The sequence below is a fragment of the Eubalaena glacialis genome, chromosome 4 (assembly GCF_028564815.1).
Source record: "Eubalaena glacialis isolate mEubGla1 chromosome 4, mEubGla1.1.hap2.+ XY, whole genome shotgun sequence".
NCBI classification, from domain to species: Eukaryota; Metazoa; Chordata; class Mammalia; order Artiodactyla; family Balaenidae; genus Eubalaena; species Eubalaena glacialis.
In genome coordinates this window covers 170,871,736-170,892,237 of record NC_083719.1, presented here as the reverse complement: position 1 = coordinate 170,892,237, position 20,502 = coordinate 170,871,736, and the positions used below count along the sequence as shown (strand labels likewise).

Sequence of the window (20,502 nt, the reverse complement as noted above, 5' to 3'; positions counted from 1 at the left end):
AGAAATACCTGTGCCATGACCGCAGAGTACTCAGATTTCTTTTTGGCATTTGGTGGCATATGATGGGGAAAGTGACGAGTTGTATGACAGGAGAGGTACAAGGTGAACCTTAGAGTAAGTAAGACTTTATGCATAGTTCTTAATCCTAAAAGGAAAAGAGAAGGAGAGCAGCGAAAGTCATTGGAATAAAGGACCTCTCAGATGAATCTGCATTAGGATAATTCATTGGTTACTGGCTGTCCAGTCGGTTTAGGTTATAAAGTATTCCTGAGTGACTGCATCACTTTATGAAAGGATCTACCTAACTATAGCTTTCTTTAGCTGGAATTAGTTTATATGGCAATAATATGCATAGAGAATGGCAATTGTGAATTCCTGTCTTCCCCAAATTGAAGACACTCGTTAAGGTACAAGTTTACCCAAGACTGCAAATGATTTATCCATACTATACTAACTGAGACTGTGTCTTAGCATTCTTGTTTGTTAAAGGAGATAACAAGGCTAACTTTGAGTAGAGTAATAGCAGGATACTTAGAAAATACTTTCAGGTTAAGTTTTGTAAACAAAGTTCAGTGTTTACCCACCAAAAGTAAATCAGCTCATTTAGTATTGCAGGAAATGCCTTCATACTTTTTCACTGCCACTAAAGGAATTTAAAACACCTGTTGGATATATTCCCTCCTAGAATGCCATTTGTACACTTATTCCTAATAGGACCTGTTATTTTAAATGCAAACTCATATTAGAAGGCTCAGAATTGATACTCAGTATTTTTAGTGATCGCATGGTTTAGGGTCCTCAGATTTGGGCTCAGACTTGCATTTCAAGCATTGCAATCTGGGCTTGTTAAATGATTTCCCTGCAACCAGGAAAAATTGTTTATCTGAATCTAAAATCCAGTTAAAGAAATGTGATAGTGGTGATAGTGGTTGATGAAGCTGACTAGCATAGCAGCTCGGGCAATTATGGACAAGTTACATTTAACCTCTCTGTGCCTCAGTGTCTTCCTCTGAAACTGAGTTTCTTCATCAATGGGGATAAATACTGGTACCAGTCTGACAGAGTTATTGTAAGAAATGAAGGCGTTCACAAATTTCCTAAAGGCTTAATGTTTGGCTTGTCATTACTAAATGCTGGTAATTATTAGTAAAACAATATCCCTCTATTATTTATTATATCAAAATAATAATGATAAGGGCCTGTTATTTTAGTAGTTCTATTGTTTGGTCATATAGTTGAGACTAACTCATATTATTTAAATGTGAAACCAAGAAGAAAAACAGTTTTGTTTTGTTTTTTTAACCTGGTCATGGAACCCAAATCACCTAATTCAGAAATGTTTCTAACTTGGCATCTGCTTTGAATCTGTCCCAGCCAGAGAAAGTTTATTGTCTCAGAAAGTGACAGCCTTGTATTTTTGTAGCATAAAAAAGAAGATACATGCTAGATAAGATACATACCCCTTATCATAGTCATGCCACATAAAGTGCGAAACTATTCCTGCTGGGTTCAAACATTGTGATCCAGAGCCTGCCATTGCCTATTATCAGGAGCAGGAAAGCGTAAGAACCGTATGTGTTTGCCCTTAAGTTGGTCTACAACACAGATACTGTCAATCAGCCTCTGATAGTACCCTCCCCGTGGACAACCTTCTGTGCTCTTTTGAGCGTGCTCAGATGGAGTCTACCATCAGTGTGGTGGGAGTTCACTTGGCTTCAAGTGTGTCCACGTTGAAGGGTGAAATTAACAAATACTAACCAAATTTGTGGCTGTCCAAACTAGGAAAATAGTTAAAGAATCAGGACAGGAAGAACCAGGCAAATACTCATTTGGCGTCAACCCAATAAAAAAGCTTCTTGGTGAGAAAAAAGTTGCCAAAGATGAAAGCCCAGAATAGTGCTACTTTAGCCTAACCACAGTGTCAAAGCAAATAACACATATACACACAAATGCAAAAGGAAGCCCTCTTCACACTAATGCCCCAAAGTCCTTTATGGGTCTTCAAATTGAGCAGATAAGGTAGGTTGATGGTTGTCCTTTACGGACTGGGTCCACCTAACAAGACTGCTTACTAACAGAGTATCTCTGTTTTGTCATTTAATAGTCATCCCAAACTTAATATACCTTGCAATCAAATACACACATAGTCACTCATGCTTTTCCTGTAGACTTTGCAAAACAGAAAAGGGCAGCTCCATTCTTCCTGGTGCTCAGTTACAAAATGTGATTCATCTTTGACCATTTTCTTTCTCTCTCCTTTCACATCCAATACAGAAGCAAAATGTGTCAGCCCTATCTTTGAGATAGAACCAGAATTTGACAATTTCTCGATTTTTCCACTATTATCACTCAGGATTAAGATTTCGTTGTCTGTCATCTTAATTATTATCACTCTTAAATGTGTCCTTAACACAGTGGCCAGAGAACCGTTTGAGAATCTAAGTCAGAAGAATTATGTGACTTCAGTGTCTTCCCCTTCATCATAGTTGAAGCTGAAGTTCTTAAAATGCTGGAAAGTTGCTACATGATTACCCTCCACATTATATATTTGATCTCATCTCCTCCGCCTCTAATCCTTGCTGACTCTTTCCCAAACACCTTATACTCTTTAGTCCTTGATGTTCAACAAGTATAGTAGGCAGACATTTTCACTTGCTGTTCTCTTTACTATCTACAGTACTCATCCACTCACTTTTTTAGGTCTTTTCTCAGATATCACCATCTCCATTATGAGGCCTTGCTTGGATTCCTTGTAATAACCTGCAGCCCCACTAATACACCCTACCTCCTTAGAAGCCTCCCTTCTGCTATAGAATCTGTTGAATGAATGAATGGAGTGAGCTATGTCTAATTTCCAAAAAAATAAACATCAACCGTAAACACTTGTTGAGAGACGGGTTCAGGGTATAAAGAATAAAAGAAGTGTAAATTCAGACCTTACCATTCACCATCCATTCCCTCAGGGTTCTGCTTTGAATAAAAAGCACAATTTGATAAGACTAATTAATAGCTTAAATTCGTTAGAATCCCAAACCTTTTATGGTAGAAATGTGATAAAAATTGTGTCAGAGATTCTCAACAAAATGTTAGCAAATTGAAGCCAAAAAAGTATAAAAACAATTATATACCATGACCAAACGGGATTTGTGTCAGGTATGTAAGGCTGGTTCAACATTTGAAAATTAATTAATATAATCCATCCAAGACAAAAAGGGGAAAAAAAACACATATAAATACATGCGGAAGAAGCATTTGACAAAATCCAGTGTGTTCTCATGAGAAAAACTCTCAGTAAACTAGGAATAGAGAGGGACTTTCTTAACTTGATAAACACGATCTACAAAAAAACCAATAGCTAACATCATACTTACTGGAGAGAAACTCAATGCTTTCCCACTAAGAATAAGCACAAGGCAAGGATGTCCTCCTTTATTATAACTTTTCAATATTGTGCTGCAAGTCCTTGCTAATGCAATAAGGCAAGAAAAGGAAATAAACGGTGTACAGATTGAGAAGGAAGACATAAAGCTGTCTTTGTTCACAGGTGACATGATCATCTATGTAGAAAATCTTAAAGAGTTGACCCAAAACTCCTGTAACTAATAAGTGATTTTAGCAAGGTTGTAGGATCCAAGGTTAATATACAAAAGGCAATTGCTTTCCTATATACCAATAATGAGCAAGTGGAATAGGTTTAAAAAAACCCCACACTATTTACAATAGCACTGCCAAAAATGTAATACTTCAGTATAAATCTAATAAAATAAGTACAACCTCTATAGGAGGAAAACTACAAAACCATGATGAATGAAGTCAAAGAATAACTAAATAAATGGAGAGATATTGCATGTTCATGAATAGGAAGACTCGGTATTATCAAAATGTCAGTTCTTTCTGACTTAATCTGTAGAAATTCAGTGCGATCCCTATCAAAATCCCAGCAAGTTATTTTATGGATATTGGCAACCTGATTCTAAAGTCCATATGAAGGGGCAAGAGGCCCAGAATAGCTGTGACCTCAATGAAGAAGGACAAAGTTGAAGGAATGACACTACCCAGCTTGAAGACTTATTATGAAGGTGCAGTAATCAAGACAGGGTGGTATTGGTGAAAGAACAAATAGATCAATGGAACAGAATAAAGAGCCCCAAAAGAGACCCACATAAATACAGTCAACTGATCTTTGGCAAAAGAACAAAGGCAATACAATGGAGCAAAGATAGTCTTTTCATCAAATAGCGCTGAAACAACTGGATGTCCATAGTAAAAAAAAAAAAAAAAAAAAAAAAATCTAGACACAGACTTTATATCCTTCATAAAAATTAACTCAAAATGAACCACAGACCTAAATGTAAAACACAAAACTGTAAAACTCCCAGAAGATAACATAGGAGAAAACCTAGATGACCTTGGGTATGGCAATGAATTTTAAAATATAACACCAAAGGCACAATCCATGAAAGAAAGAATTGATAAGCTAGACTTCATTAAAATAGAAAATTTCTGCTCTGTGAAAATCACTATCAAGATAATGAAAAGACAAGCCACAGAGTGGGAGAAAACATTTGTAAAAGACGCATCTTGTTAGGGTAAAGTGGCAACTTGCAAGCTTCTTACATGTGCAACTGGTGTAATTTATTTTGGTATGTAGTGTGAGGTACAGACTTTAGATTTAACTGGGTGTGTAGTTTTCTAGGCATCAATTTTAAAGATTATAACTTGACTTTATCACAATCAAACTTCCCAGACATACTTAGAACTATTTGTGGATATTCTTTTCTGTTTAATTTGTATATGTGTTCATTCATGTAGTAATGCTACAATGTTTGAGTTGTAGTGGCTTTATAGTTAAGTTATATAGCTGCCTGCTAATTAACAGATACTCAACTTCTAATAAAGTTTATGACTTGTACCTGAATGCCTCCAGATTATGTTCTTCATTCAGACTCTTTACTATTCACTCAATATAAATTCAGAGCTGATATACATTAAAAACTGAACTAAGGTGGCTAACATGTTTTAGTTTTCATCTATATTCCTAGATTTTAAATATGAGAAAGTAATAGAATGCAACATTTTTAAAAACCTCTAATGACTCACATTTTCTATCTCTAATTAAAACAGACTACCCTGTGGAATATCTTTGCATCATTTACCCGGTTTCATTAATTTTGGCTGCTGAAGTTAATTTAAATTCACTCTGGTAAAATGAGAGCTCAGTATAAGCTTTTAGCATACTCAGTGAGACTTACAAATAGTCATCTGCTAGGTGGTAAACAGTAAACAGTCTTGTTTATTGCAAATAATCTTAGCCAATAAATGTTATTTATGCTCCATTTAAGAATAAAGATGTTAATCTGAGATTACAAAATGATCTTTTTGTTAAAGCTAAAAGCAATTCTGCTTTGATTAGTTGCAAATGCAAATATTACCCAACTTCTTTCTCCTTCTTTGATAGTTGTATAGAAATAAAGCTAAATATAAGAATGTAAGCCAAACCCACTACAAATGAAACTGCACTACAGGCCCAGTATCTTCAGTGATTTCTAGATGATTTCTATGCTCAAACCTTCATTCTATCCTCTCTTCCTAAACAGAATTTTTTTTTTTTTTTTTTTTTTCGTTTTGAGTAACTTTTATTACACAAGGGATTCCTATTCTTTATAGAGAAATCATGTAATCAAATAATCCAAAAATAGATGAAAAAGCAGCCATAATTCCACCTCTCAGATATATTATCACTGTATCTATTTTATAGTATAGCTTTCATATATATTTTTTTAACATATTTATTGGAGTATAATTGCTTTACAATGTTATGTTAGTCTCTGCTGTATAACAGTGCCTCAGCTGTACGTATATATATATCCCCATATCCCCTCCTTTTTGCGTCTCCCTCCCACCCTCCCTATCCCACCCCTCTAGGTGGTCACAAAGCCCCGAGCTGATCTCCCTGTGCTATTTGGCTGCTTCCCACTAGCTATCTATTTTACATTTGGTAGTGTATATATGTCCATGCCACTTTCTCACTTCGTCCCAGCTTACCCTTCCCCCTCTCCATGTCCCTAAACAGAATTTTAAGAAGTTAGCCAAGATAAAATGAGAAACTGATTTAGACTTAGGTCCCAAATTTACAGCTTCAATGATTTAGGAAAATTCCTTGACAGCTATACTGAGCCTCAGTTTTCACATTTGTAAAAGGGTGAGGATTAAAAAAACTGAACTTCTGGAAATGCCTGTCATTCTGATTGGATATTTTTAAAATGTTAACTGAAATTTAAATGTATAAATTATAAAAAGAAGATGACAAAAAGGCCTATTATCATTTTATTACCCTGGTGGTCCACTGATAGGAGAAGGGGCTTCTCTAAGTAGTTTTCTTCATCCTGATTTCTGGACACTCCCTTCTTTAATCTGCTTTTGGAGGCAGCGGGTGACATTTTGGCAAGTTTTATTCAATTTCTTTATGCCTTGATTTTAGGAAAGAAGAATAGTAGCTGTGCTGAGCTCTGCCAGGTCAGATAGAATTTTGGGGTATTCTCTTTCTCACTCTTATAGACAGCCACTGTCATTTGGTAAGCCATAAGCCTTCCTTTGCTTTGACTGTGGTTAGTGTGTTTGCTGGATTTCTAAAATATATTTTTAGTGTTTACTTGTTTAGATTGAAAAGATTGGGCTATATTTTTAAAAGTTTATCCCTTCATTTTGGAAGGCCTTTTAAGTTGTCATATTGCATGCAAGAGAGCTAACGGAATTCTGGACTCCATATTTTCATTTTTACCTTTTTTTTTTTTTTCCTCAGACTTTGAACCAACAATGGCTAAGAATGAAAGGAACTCAGACCCAAATATTTCTTTCCCTTGTAAAGCACAGAGAATATGGGAAAAAATGAAATTGGGAAATTGTTTTGCTCTTCTTCCTCCTCCTTTTTGGTCAGTTACCTTAGTCGTCCACCTCACTTTGTATTTCTAGCCTGGCTTCAGAAAGACCTGAATTTGATGAACTACACACTGTTGGAGTAGTAGATTGCTAGAAGGAACCAAGATCCAGACAACCTTAAATGGCGGCTTCATGGAATTATATTCAAGAAGGATGGTCCAGCCAATTTCCTCACTTCCATTGTGAAAGGAGTTCCCTGTTCCTAAGAAAATGGACCTATGTCCGACTGACACAGAAGATGGAGATTTATCCCAGTGCATTTATATATGTATATATATTAAAATTATATATATATATATTTATATATATATAATGCCTAATGGAAATATCTCAGATGGTCTATTTTGTGTTTTTTCTTTAATTTTACTTATAAAATTGTGACCATTTTTTAACTCAAAAGAGGAGAACCTTAAAAATTAATTAAAAAGACATTCTCAGTAGTCTAAGGTTCAGAGTTACTTGGCAGAGAAAGTTGCTGAATGGTTAGATAACAGTGCTGGTATGCTTGGCTATTGTAACACTTTACATTTGAGTTTCTCTTCCTTGAAATTACAAGAACTATATGACTCAAGAGAAAGATTGATAATTAGGAATATTCTGCTTGCTTTTTATATAGCCTATTGAAGAACATTTTGATTATTTGGAGGTCATAGGAAGGAACCTTCATGATCTAACTTTTGAACAAGTAGTGTTGCAACACAAAGCTATGACTTAAAATTAAAAAGGAAATTTGAAATGACTTATTTCTTTTGGCATCTCAATCCAGATATCTGTCAGTAAAATGAGTCACTTTTCAGTCAAATGGATGGTCAGCAATATAATTTTTTATTGGGAAGCTGAAAGACACCATTGCCAAACAGAGCATCTGCAGTGTTAACATCTATATTTGAGCATCTTTCGTTTTCCCAAGGGGTGCAGATGAGAAGAAGGAAGGCAGAGAAATGCACTTGAATAAAGCTTTTCAAGATGGATAGAACAGAGAGCATTCCCAGAGGCAGGTCAAGTTCAACCCAAGAACAACTCTCTCAGTGCTTTCACAACTAGTTAAAATACAAGACCAGTAGTAACTCAGCTCTCAAATCAGTGCTGAAATCAAGCAGAAGGTTGTTAATATTGATACGGTTAACATACATCAAATAGGATTACTGAATTTTCTGAATCCAAAAGTTCTCCACAGTGTTGACATTTCCTTACTGAACTCCCAGGATTGTTTGGTTTCAAAGGCTGTTGGGCTCAAGATGCATTTTATTTTAAATAATCCTTCATAAAAAGTTCAGCTTTCAGTTTAATATGATTGAAACCCAGCTTGAGTGTGTTTTATAATGCACTGAACTGGAAAGACTATGGGCATTGAATTATTCAAAACATGGTAGGCAAAGGAGTGATATGCGGGGAGGAGGTGATCAAAGAAATCAGTGAGACTTGATATGTCTTGTTATCTCATTTTATTTACCTTTTAGAACTCTTCCAAATATTAGAGGAAAGAAATCAATATCAATTTTCACCTGTCACGTTCCACACTTCAATTATTAATGAATGTCAAATTTGACCACAGTTTTCTGTACCACCTGCTCTGCAATAATATTTCTGAGCCTTTATTAAAAATGTAAAATTGTCATTGAATTTCCAAATATGATTCTGCAGTGGCTAATTCAGCTTGTTTTATTAATAAGCAAGTTCTGATGAGTAATACTAATTTAATACGCCTGCATGTAAAGTTAAAGTGTAAATTATTCCCGCCGAAGGTGATGAGACATGACTGCGATGTAGCGGTAGGGCACTCACCTTCCTGAACGAACCCTGCGAGCACACAGTTCTTGGGAGAAGCCAGTACTTCATATAGTAGCAAATCTGATATTATTTTGCATGTCTCCTGTAGCAGTGGAATGCACACACACACACACACACACACACATGATCATGGGTGAAAAGACACACATGTGCACCTTAGCTGCTTACATTAATTTCTGAATATAGTTCTCTGGAAAGAAAAAGCTTTACTGATGATTTGTATTTTTATAGTTTATTATTTTATCCATACTAAAACACTTCATGAAATCACTTCCTGTTTTGTTGTCCATGGAATCCTTTCAATTTTGAGATGCTAAATAGAAATCGAAATAATGATTATAGTCCTTGGGCATGAAAGACTAAGTTACAGAGAACCCGGTGACTGGAGGTCAGAGCTGCCACGGAATTATTCCCTGCTCCAGAGAACATTAGAATATCACTGTGTACCCACTTAAGGATAGAATGCTGCTGCTGAGAAACTAGCTATCTTTTATTTATACTAAAAGGAGAGAACAGTAGGGGACCTTGGCTGCGTGAGTGTATGAGACTTTCTCTGTTTTGTACAATAAGCCAAAAACTATACATGAAATAGCCTCGGGCCTTTTGTCTTTTGTACCCAGCTCTTTCCTGTATTGCTCCTGATCAATTACACTTAAATCAACAAGAGTTGCTTGAACATTTTGACAGTTATGTTCCCCATACCCTGAAGCATTTTTAAAGGGTTACTGAGATAAAGCTATTTCCAAAAATACTCCCTCCAAATTTTTTCAGGGTGGCATCAATGAAAGTAACTTAGAGGAAAAAAACTCCACCTTGAGTTCCTGGCCTACCACTCTAAGGCCAGGCAAGCATAAACCTTCATAGCAAAACCTAAGTTTGCTCCCAGTTGAGAATTTGGTTTCCATGGTCTTATATAAAAAGTATATGGAGACTTTAATTCCCTATAAGCCCTTTCCAAAGAGTAAATACAGTTCATCATTCGTAAGAGATGATGAAAATTACAATTTTGTTGAATAGGTGGAATATGTTATATATAATATATATATTTATTTTTAATATATATATAAAATATATAAAGTTACTTTTCAGAGTCCTAAAACATGGATTTTTCTTACTTACCAAGAATGAACAGTAACTTGATCTCTAAACACAATAAAGCACCTGGTCATAGCAGACTCATAACAAATATTTGATATCAGAATGAATTCACTGTTCAGGTGTAAAGAGGGAATACCTTCAGTTTTCCTCTTTCTTGTACCCCATTACTGCATCCTGGACAGAGGGGATTTTCTTGATTTTAATCTAAAGGAGAAATGTTCACTTTTGGTAAGATGGAAATTGACAGCCTCAGTAGGCAGAGGCACTGTTTTTATTTGGCTGAATTCATGTTTCTAGAGATAATTCAAGGTGTAATAGGGTTTTCTCTGCCACTCCAAAATCTGAAAATGATAAGCATCTCACCAGAGTTTCAGGACGGCCCATTACCTATTCTGTGGAAAGGATATTCAAAATACCATGCTTCATCAATGTCTTCTTTGACTTATTCATCAATGGACAACTACTGAGTTAAGACAGTGTCTTATCCTTGCTTCAAAAAAATAAAAAAACCCCACAAACACAAAAAAACTGTTAACGATGAAAACTTATTATGCCAGGCCTTAGTATAGCCTGACGTGAAAATTTAGTTTCAGAGGCTTTTGTGAATATACCAAGGAAAGAGGACCTAGGTGTATCTTATTCCCACAGGCCGCCAATAAATATTTGCTAAACGGAGAAAAAATTAATATATAGTATAGGAGAGAACCTGACAGATCCTTAGCATTATTGAGTGATAGCAATGCCCAAACTCATCTGTGATCAAACACTATGAAGTATCCTCCTAAGGATAAACTGATTACAAATAAGAAGTGAAAATTCAATTATGGAGATACTTTTCAGTTTCAGCTCTGACATGCAAAAAGCTTGGAAGTTGTCACTGTATCTTGTCTTTACAAGATAATGCTGTACAAAATGAAAATCAATGACTTTTCTCAGACGCGATTAATAAAACATGTAACTACGAAAGAATTTTAAAACTGTAATTATGTATGTGTATATATGTGTTTCTGAAAAATCTGTGTCAAAGAAAACTGAGGCTATCAGTATAAACTCATTTAACTTCTATCTCTTCTTACTTTTTTTTTTTTTTTTTTTTTTTCTCTTCTTACTTTTATTTCCTCACAAACTTACCAGTATCCATCCAACTCGAAGGATACAAGTGATTTTTATATACTGTGCAAGGTTTTTTTCTAATTCATATGTCCATGTTTCCCCAGTTCTCTAAATTATTATCTACATCTTCAGGATCTCCTTTATCAGTTCCTTCATTTCAACATATAAGATATAAGTCCTTCTCATTCTAAAAAATTCTTTTTTGCCAATTATTTTCTCTTTTCATCCAAACTCCTTCAGAGCAGCCTATTCCCACTGTCTTCACTAGCCCCGCCTGGCCCCCACAGGCAGCCCTACACCCTCAATTTATTGCCATCTGCCTTTCTTGTCCACCACTTCACTGAACTGCTTTAAGGCCGCTGGGGACCTAACTGCCCAAATCCAATGGACACTTAACATTCTCTGAAGGATGACACTGTCATCTACTTCCTCCTTCTTGAAACTCTATCACCTCTCTCCTTCCCAGAATTCTTTCTCTGCTTATTACTTAAACGTTGTCAGTACTCACAATTCTCTGAAATCTCATCCATTTTCATGATTTTAATGACTGCTAAGTGCTGATGACATTCAAATTTTTATCTTTCCATGTCTTCACGTGCATGTCCAGTTATCTACCAGTTTGTCTCCTGAATTCTACAGGTGCTTTAAAATTCAACATGTCCAGAACTAAAGTCTTTTCCCCAATTCAGTTCTTTATCCCCTATTTCCAAACTCAATGATACCACCACCCAACCTTAGTCACACAGATGGGGGTTCAGCCTCCGCCTCCTACTTCTTCCTTACTTCCCAAGATCAAGTCTTGCTTGTAATTTCCTAAATAAAATTAGAACTTATTTCCTCCCTTCATCTATACCTTATTTCAGACCCCTTTCTATTACCTGGTCTAGAAGTTACCAAATTGCTGTTTGGTGGAACCAGTTGTTAGACACTTCTATTAAAAAAGGACTCTAGAGTCAAATAGCTTTGAGGATGGCTGTGTACCATACGCCTGCTGTGACGATCCAGAATGAACATTAGCCTACAGCAGCCCCGAGAAGCTGTACAGTAAAGAAACCTGATTACCTTTACTTAAGCCAGGTTCTCCCTTCTGCCAGCCTATAAACCTTTCAGTAGGGACAGGAGAGGAGGTGGCAGCGTGAAAGTCCCACTCGAAAATAAAAAACACTGCTTCTCAGAAGAGTGGGGCATAATTGTCTCCAGGCTTCTTCAAATTCCTCATCCATACTGACGTCAGTGGTCTAAAATGCCACCTGAACTTGTCCTTTCCATTCTCAGCTATCTTCTGAGGAAACCAGCTCCACGCACATGGATGGCTAAGACCCGCTCTCCTCCTCCTCGCTGCCTCCTTTAGGGGCGCTTGCCACTGCCTGGTGACACTGCACTGATGCTCCAGAGCCTGTGCCTGTGGCTCCTTAACACACCCCTCGCACACTCACGGCTCTGGACTTCCGCTGTCCTCTCTGCCTTGAGTGTCCTTGCCCTTCACCGGCTGACTCACCAGTTTTTCACGAGTCCTTTAAGACTTAGCTTAGGGACTGCCTCCTTCGATGACTTTTCTTTGCCTCACAGCTCCCCCTCTTCTTCCACAAACACTGACGAAATGCCCTGAATATGCCCGTCACAGCATGTCACGTGCAGGATGAGACATCTGCTGTGCGTCTTCCCCTCTCACTCCACTGCTAAAGGGCCAACGCTACATCTTGCTCATTGTTTCGGTCCTCTAACACTCAATCCATGACTAACAAACGAACTAGTACTCTAGTAGTCCTCTTAGTAACAATCAGGCAGGAACTTCTAGAAGAAATCTGACACTCTAGCTTTTCTCTGATCTCACCTTTCAGTCTGATTGAACTAAAGACTTATCTGTGCATGTTTTACCAGGGAGACATAATTTAATCCAGAGATGTGTCATCACATACTCTTACATACTCTGCCGTTTAAAAATTCTGCTCAGATGGGGGAAGGAGACAGGTGTGCTTTCTGACAGCCCCACTGTTTTGCACTTCTACTGCTCACTGCTCACTGGCTTCTCTCTCGGTGCCTTCCTTAAACCCTTCTTCTCTTAACAAGGAAACAGGATAACAAAGTAATTAAGAGCCTGGGTTCTGCCTATCTGTGAAACAGAAACATAACCAAGGACGTAGAGAATAGACTGGTGGTTGCCAAGGGGGAGGGGGAGGGAGAGGGTTGGATTGGGAGTTTAGGATTAGCAGATGCAAACTGGTGTATATACAGGATGGATAAACAAAAAGGTCCTACATGGGACTTCCCTGGTGGTGCAGTGGTTAAGAATATGCCGGCCAATGCAGGGGACACAGGTTCAAGCCCTGGTCCAGGAAGATCCCACATGCTGCAGAGCAACTAAGCCCATGCGCCACAACTACTGAGCCTGTGCTCTAGAGCCTGTGAGTCACAACTACTGAAGCACGTGTGCCACAACTACTGAAGTCCATGCACCTAGAGCCCGTGCTCCGCAACAAGAGAAGCCACCACAATGAGAAGCCCGCGCACCGCAAAGAAGAGTAGCCCCCGCTCACCGCAACTAGAGAAAGCCCGTGTGTAGCAACGAAGACCCAGCGCAGCCAAAAATAAAAAATTAAATAAATACATTTATTTAAAAAAAGTGGATGTATTTAAAGAAAACCAAAAAGGTCCTACTGTATAGCACAGGGAACTATATTCAATATCCTGTGATAAACCATAATGGAAAAGAATGTGAAAAAGAATGTATATAAATGTATAACTGAGTCACTTTCCTGCACAGCAGTAATTAACACAATACTGTAATTCTACTATACGTCAATAAAAAATAAAATTTTAAAAAACTGCCATAAAAATAATCACATAAGGGGGACTTCCCTGGTGGTCCAGCGGTTAAGACTTCGCCTTCCAATGGAGGGGGTGAGGGTTCAATCCCTGGTCGGGGAGCTAAGATCCCACATGCCTTGTGGCCAAAAAACCAAAACATAAAACAGAAGCAATACTGTAACAAATTCAATAAAGACTTTAAAAATAGTCGACATCAAAAAAAACTTTAAAAAAAAAATCACATAAATCAGAAACAAATGAAACATAATAAAGTCCATACATTAGGGCTTCCCTGGTGGCGCAGTGGTTGAGAATCTGCCTGCCAATGCAGGGGACACGGGTTCGAGTCCTGGTCTGGGAAGATCCCACATGCCGCAGAGCAACTGGGCCCGTGAGCCACAATTACTGAGCCTGCGCGTCTGGAGCCTGTGCTCCGCAACAAGAGAGGCCGCGATATGAGAGGCCCGCGCACTGCGATGAAGAGTGGCCCCCACTTGCCGCAACTAGAGAAAGCCCGTGCGCAGCAACGAAGACCCAACACAGCCATAAATAAATAAATAAATAAAATTAGAAAAAAAAAAAAAAGTCCATACATTGAAAAAAAAGAGCATGGGTTCTGGTCACATCCCAGCTTACCACTTACTTACAGCTGTGTAATTCTGGGTAACTCACATAATGTCTCCTCAGACTCCTCATCTATAAAATGGGGATGGTAATAGTTCCCTACCTCATAGTGTTGCTGTAATCCATAAACACAGTTAAGTGCCTTGGTCAATGTTTGATGCTCTCTGGTTATTGTGAATTAAAATATGTCAATGGCTTCTGGCCATATGATTCATAATAGTTTGACATTTAACCAAATGGTAAAACTATTCCATTTATTATTCCCATCTCTTTTTACCCCTTACCCTGTTTTGTTGTTTATGTTTTCTCTCACCACAGAGTGTTAGTTCCAGGAGAGTAAAGGCTTTATTTTGTTCACTGTTGAAAGCAATAGCACCCAGAAAAGTACGGTACATATGAAGCCCTCAGTAAACACTAGCTGAATGAATGGTGCAAACTATCACAAGGAAAAATACACCAAAACTTTCATTATAATAAAAAAGTATAGATAAATCTTTCTCTAATGGCTTCCAGTCAAGTATTTTAAAACACCATATGCTATAATAAAAACATAAGTAATTTATTAAAATTTGAAGGCAAAAACATAATTTTAAAAGATTTTAAAAGATTTAGACCTATGTTAGGTGTGATGGAGTATGGATGCTTTCTTGAAATTCACAATCAGATCCAAGAGTATCACTTTCAGAATGTTCTAGTAGATTGAGTTTACTTTTAGTTGTCTTTGATGAAACAGTCACTATTCTACTCTCTTTCTTAACAAAAATGTGTTTTTTTGAAGACTCATTTCTAATTGGTTCATTAAGCAAAGAATTATTTTGCCCAATTCCTTTGCTTTTCTGCTTTACAGGTGAGTCAGAGCAGGAATGCAGGTCCTTCCCAGGTTGTTTCTTAGCAGAGTATTTTTTGGTATATTCACCTGCTTTGCTCATTTTCTCTGAAGAAGACCTGCTATTTCTAGATAATTCCTCTTCTTTTCTTTGACTTCCAGTTCCAGAAATGACGTCTGCTGAAGGAGAACATGTTCTAGCAATGAAATCTTCAAAAGGCTCCTGCCGCTGCTCTGTGACTGGGACCCCCAGGTTGTCTTTGGAAGTTTCTAAGGCCTCCTGAGTAGAGACTGGGACATGGAAGGAGTCGAGAGGCAAAGGAATCCCAGCATCACCTGTAATTTTCTGAAACTGGAGGGAAAGACAAAAGACAAGACAAAAATTCAGTGATGAACAAAGCCAACCATTAAAAAGTAGAGTTCAAAACTTCAATGTTATTCTGTGATCTTATTATTAACACAGTAATTGATTATTCAGAAGATTTCAGAGCCAGTTTTTTTCTAATTCTATCTTGCCAAGCGATTCTCAGCTTAACCTAGCTATATCCAAGGCTATGTCCGCTACATTTTCAGACTTTGGTGATTGGGGTAGCTATTACCCATTTCCTTTCCCTCACTAAAAATGAAACCCTACTCTGTAAGAAAATTAATTTCTTTTCTATCCTCCAGGCACATGTAAACAGTATATAGTTTGTGACCAGACTGTGTTCTCAAGCTGTCAGTTCCCAAGACCAGTCTGAGATTGGCTGAGGTGGGCGAAGGGGGCTCCAAGTAAGGCTAGAGGAAAAGCTGACAGGTTTCCCCTCCCATTCCCATGACCAGGTGAGTCATTATAATATCTTACGTATTAGCTATGTCAAGATTACTTATTTTAAAAATTCTATCAGTACATGTACCTTCATTAGTGTTCCTTCATTGTAAGCTGACTGCATACAAATAGAAACCTAGATAAAATATGAATAGAATAGACATTTATACAATTTAAAATTTGGAATATTTTCTGTAATGTTTTCTTTCTTCATTAAGGAGAGTTTGCTTTAACTCATAAATTTTCTAAAGAACTTCCAGTTTTCTTATGTACAACAATACAGTATCATGAAATGGGCCCACATTTACTGATCTCAGATTTGGAGAGGACTCCACAGTCTTCTAGCTCCCGAGCATGTGAACTATTAGAGACTGACCATTATTATTTTCTCTCTGACTTGGTCATTTCCTTTTTGCTAATCACTCTTAGAATCATTAAGTGCTGTCCTGTCCACTTACTTGGAGATTTTGCGTTTATACTGGGGCACTCTGCTTTGATTCTGATTTTTCTTCTTCAAGTGCCTTCTTTTCTTCTTTAGGTGGACTGCTAACAGTAGAATTCATCTGGGGACGACCTAGTAAATGAAAATCTGACTGATCTATAGCAGCCATTGTGGCCAGCTGCCCAAGCCTGGACCAGAGGAGGAAAGGAGAAAAGACAAAGGTTATTATAATCACATAAGAGCAGTTTAGATTTCCCCAGACCTACAATCATGAAATACTTCTAAAATCTTAAAAGCCAACATCCTACTCCAGACTACAAGCCTCTCTCTCCCCCAAATTCTCAGCCCTTTCCAGATTCATCCTCTAGCAGACATCCCACTGTCTCACTAGCAGCTTCAACAAGTACCACGCACCTCGTCCACTGTCTGTCACACCTCCATTCCCACACTTCTTTACCACCTTTCTCCAGTTTCCAAGAATGTGTTTGTTCCTTCCTTCCCAACACCAATTCATTCACTGACAAAACACCACTCCATCAACTATCAATCTCTACTTCCCTCTTTCAGCAAAATTGCTCCCGGTTGAGAACCACTGACCTATATCTTCCCTGAAGATTAATAATAATTTTTATGTCTAAGACAAAAATAACTTTAATTCAAACTTATCAAACAAGCAAAATAAATGAAAGATAGGAAAATTCTTATCCATTCCCGAATATTTTAAATGAAAACTGCCTTCAATTTAGTCTTTACAAAAAACTATACCTACTAATTACTCTGTCTACAGGTTACTCTTTTATAATGGGCTCCCCACTCTACCAAAGCAGGCTCCCCTATTTGCATTTCTTAAAAAATTTAATTCCTCATTTTAAAACGTCAACTATATTACCTATAATTACACTAAATTTGGCTAAATATGGCCACGTAAGTGATGAAAATTGCTCCAGTTCCTCAGCAAACTACCATTATAGTTGCAAAGAGAAGAACGCCATGAAGAGAAATGAACTAACCCAGCATCTTTAAGGAGATCCAAGAAAGCATGGAACTTCTGAAAAGAATTCTCAGTGCTGCCCAAAACACCTTCATCATCCAGGATCATGCTTGTCAATGAGTGGGCATGAAGGCCTTCAGACAAAGAGAAATTTATATTTCTTAACTGGGCATTTTCATGTTCCAGCTATAAAAGAAGACAAAATGTCTGACATGATTTTTTCTCATTGTCATCAAAAGTAGTCTTGTGTAGTTTCAAGGAACAAAACTACAACACTCAAAATGTAATTAATCTGTAATTAACCTAACTCCCCACCAGTAAAGACAGAGACCATATCACATAATAACCAAAACCCCCAGGCACCCAACAAAGTTTCCTATATAACACTTAGGTGGTATATCAATAAACCAAAGTTATCATTTTATTAATGATATTTCACAAAAGATCACATTTCTAACTGGTTAAATTCATAATGGAGCCTCATTCCACATTAGAAAATTACCTGCTTTAAGTTTCCCTTAAATTAGAAAGTGAATTATAGAATCTGATTTGAACAAAACATATTACAACTCTGCTGAATGTTAAGAATTAACTTTAGTGGGCAAAATGTCTAATGCTTACGTTTAAAAGTCCTAAATCGTACCCAACCCAATTTATTAAATGTACGATCACCAATATTTTCTTTGGCTTCTTGAAAATATTCACTCCCGTGCACTCTTCCCCTTCCGCTCATCACCTATGCACTTAAAACCCCCTATAAGCTCAACTCTAGTATTTCTCAGAAAGGCTGTTATGTTCATGAGGCCCCTTTTGCCTTATATAAGCAGATGCTCCACATTTATTGAATGAGTGTCCGCCAATCCAATGGATGCACTTTGAAAAATTCCTCTCTACGTTCAACCTATGATAAAGTATATTTAGATGGAACTTTTTAGATTATGCCCTGCTTTCATGCACATTACCTAATGTAATTCTTATAGTATATATTTTTATCTTGCATTGCATTCGTACAAGTTTTCCAATATCTTAAATTTATTTAAATGATTCACTTTCCTAATTCATTGCCAGGAGAGTCTCATCATGTCTTTTATACTACTGTATATACAGTATATGCACAAAAAGTGCTTTCTTGAATCAAAGAATCATGAACAGAAAATAAGCTAGTGTCATATGAAAGCACACACACACACACACACACAAAACGAGATTTTCACATTTTTAAATACATGCTTTCTGGAATATAGATCATATGATCACTAAATACCAGTAAATGCAAAAGTCCATATGATACAACCAATTTGCAACATATTACAGTTTTAACGTTTACAAACTGTGTATATGGCTTAAAATCAAATCAAAATAAAACGAAAACACTCTCAAAAGTATAAGAAATTGTTTGCCTCATTGACTCATTTATCAGCCTTAAGTCTTATTACTCTTTCCTCCTTTAACTGCTTTAGGCACTCCTCCAGTTTTTCCTAAACAAACAGAGTAAATATTATAACTAATTCGTAGTATAATATCCAAAAGCCTTTCCAGCTATAGGACTCATCAGGATTTAGGGGCAGAGCCAGAAGCGAACTCAGGTTTTAGTCTGCTACTGGTAATATCATACCATGCTAGTGAAATGAATTATCAAAATCTATCAAATTAGCATAGTAAAGATTTATTTAACTTCCACTTTTTCCAACATAAACTTGTGGCAGCCCACCATAAAAGGCATATGCGTATAACATAGCAAGTCAGAAATAAATAGTTAAGACCAAGAAAGAAAACTTCTATTTTTATGTGTGGGTCTCTTTATAGTAGGAAGTCCTATTAATGAACATGCTTAACATACCTGAATTGCATAATTGCAGATTCAAAAGCATTCTTTTAAAAAGTAATCACTTTTAAAGCAAGTTACAGTCAAGCACTGTTCCTGGAGTTCCCTGGGCATTAAATAATCTAATCATCAAAACCCTAAGAGGGGGCTTCCCTGGTGGCGCAGTGGTTAAGAATCCGCCTGCCAGTGCAGGGGACACGGGTTCGAGCCCTGGTCCGGGAATATCCCACGTGCCGCGGAGCAACTAAGCCCGTGCGCCACGACTACTGAGCCTACGCTCTAGAGCCACCGTGTCACAACTACTGAAGCCTGCGCGCCTAGAGCCCGTGCTCCGCAACAAGAGAAACCACCGCAATGAGAAGCCCGCACACCACTACGAAGAGTAGCCCCCACTCGACGCAACTAGAGAAAGCCCGTGAGCAGTATCAAACACCCAGCGCAGCCAAAAATAAATAAATAAAATTAATTTATTAAAAAAAAAACCCTACGAGGAAAGAACAATCACTAACTCCATGTTATTTTACAGATGAGGGAAACAGAGGCAGAGAAGTAAAGTAGAGCAGCACAGCCGAGGTGACACCACTAAGTAACAGAGCCACACTGTAGACTCAGGAAGCTGGGTGCCATTCCTGTTCACGGAGGTGGTAGTCTCCCCATTCACCAAGGTCAATCAAATAAAATGAACACTGATCAACTCTCTTAGGAGTTTTAGGAACTAAGACACTTCGGTCCTTGAAGTGGGGACACTGCTTGCAATAGGCAGAATTCTAACAGAGCCCCTAAGACTCCTACTTACTGAAGTACACAAACCTTCCACTTATCCAATCAAACCCTAAGTCTGGGTGCTGTAGTGAAGGGATTTTGCAGACGGAATTAAGATTCAAAAATCAGTTGATTTTTTAAGATAGGGAGATTATTCTAGGTGGATGTGACCTACTCAGGCACCCCATGAAAAGGACTTGAACTCTTCCTGAATTGAAGTACAAAAGGGACAAGAGGGAGACTCTCCATTGCTGGCTCTGAAGAAGTCCAATGCTGCGGCAGGGAAGGCAAGCGAGAGGCCTCTAGGAGCTGAGACCGTCCCCCGACTGACAGCCAGCAAGGAAATGGGGACCTCTGTCCTGCAACTGCAGAATCTGAATTATGCCAACAAGCCGAAGAAGCTTGGAGGCATTCTTTCCCAGAGCCTCTGGATGCTAACACAGCCAGACTGACATCTTGATTTCAGCTCTGTGAC

General features: G+C 37.7%; 1 protein-coding gene and 1 long non-coding RNA gene across 2 annotated transcripts in view; one reads left to right on the top strand and one right to left on the bottom strand.

The window, feature by feature from the left end:
* The window catches only part of LOC133090236 (uncharacterized), a 52,223-nt gene extending 36,246 nt beyond the window's left edge, over positions 1-15,977 (top strand). Inside the window, exons 4-5 of the long non-coding RNA XR_009700790.1 lie at positions 15,362-15,613; positions 15,869-15,977. This is a non-coding gene — a long non-coding RNA (uncharacterized LOC133090236). The remainder of the gene's footprint in view (positions 1-15,361; positions 15,614-15,868) is intronic.
* The window catches only part of LOC133090234 (centrosomal protein of 78 kDa-like), a 38,366-nt gene continuing 32,621 nt past the window's right edge, over positions 14,758-20,502 (bottom strand). Inside the window, 3 exon segments of the mRNA XM_061188576.1 lie at positions 14,758-15,551; positions 16,466-16,637; positions 17,460-17,574. Coding sequence (XP_061044559.1) covers positions 14,988-15,551; positions 16,466-16,637; positions 17,460-17,574 — 851 coding nt within the window. The 3' untranslated portion in view covers positions 14,758-14,987.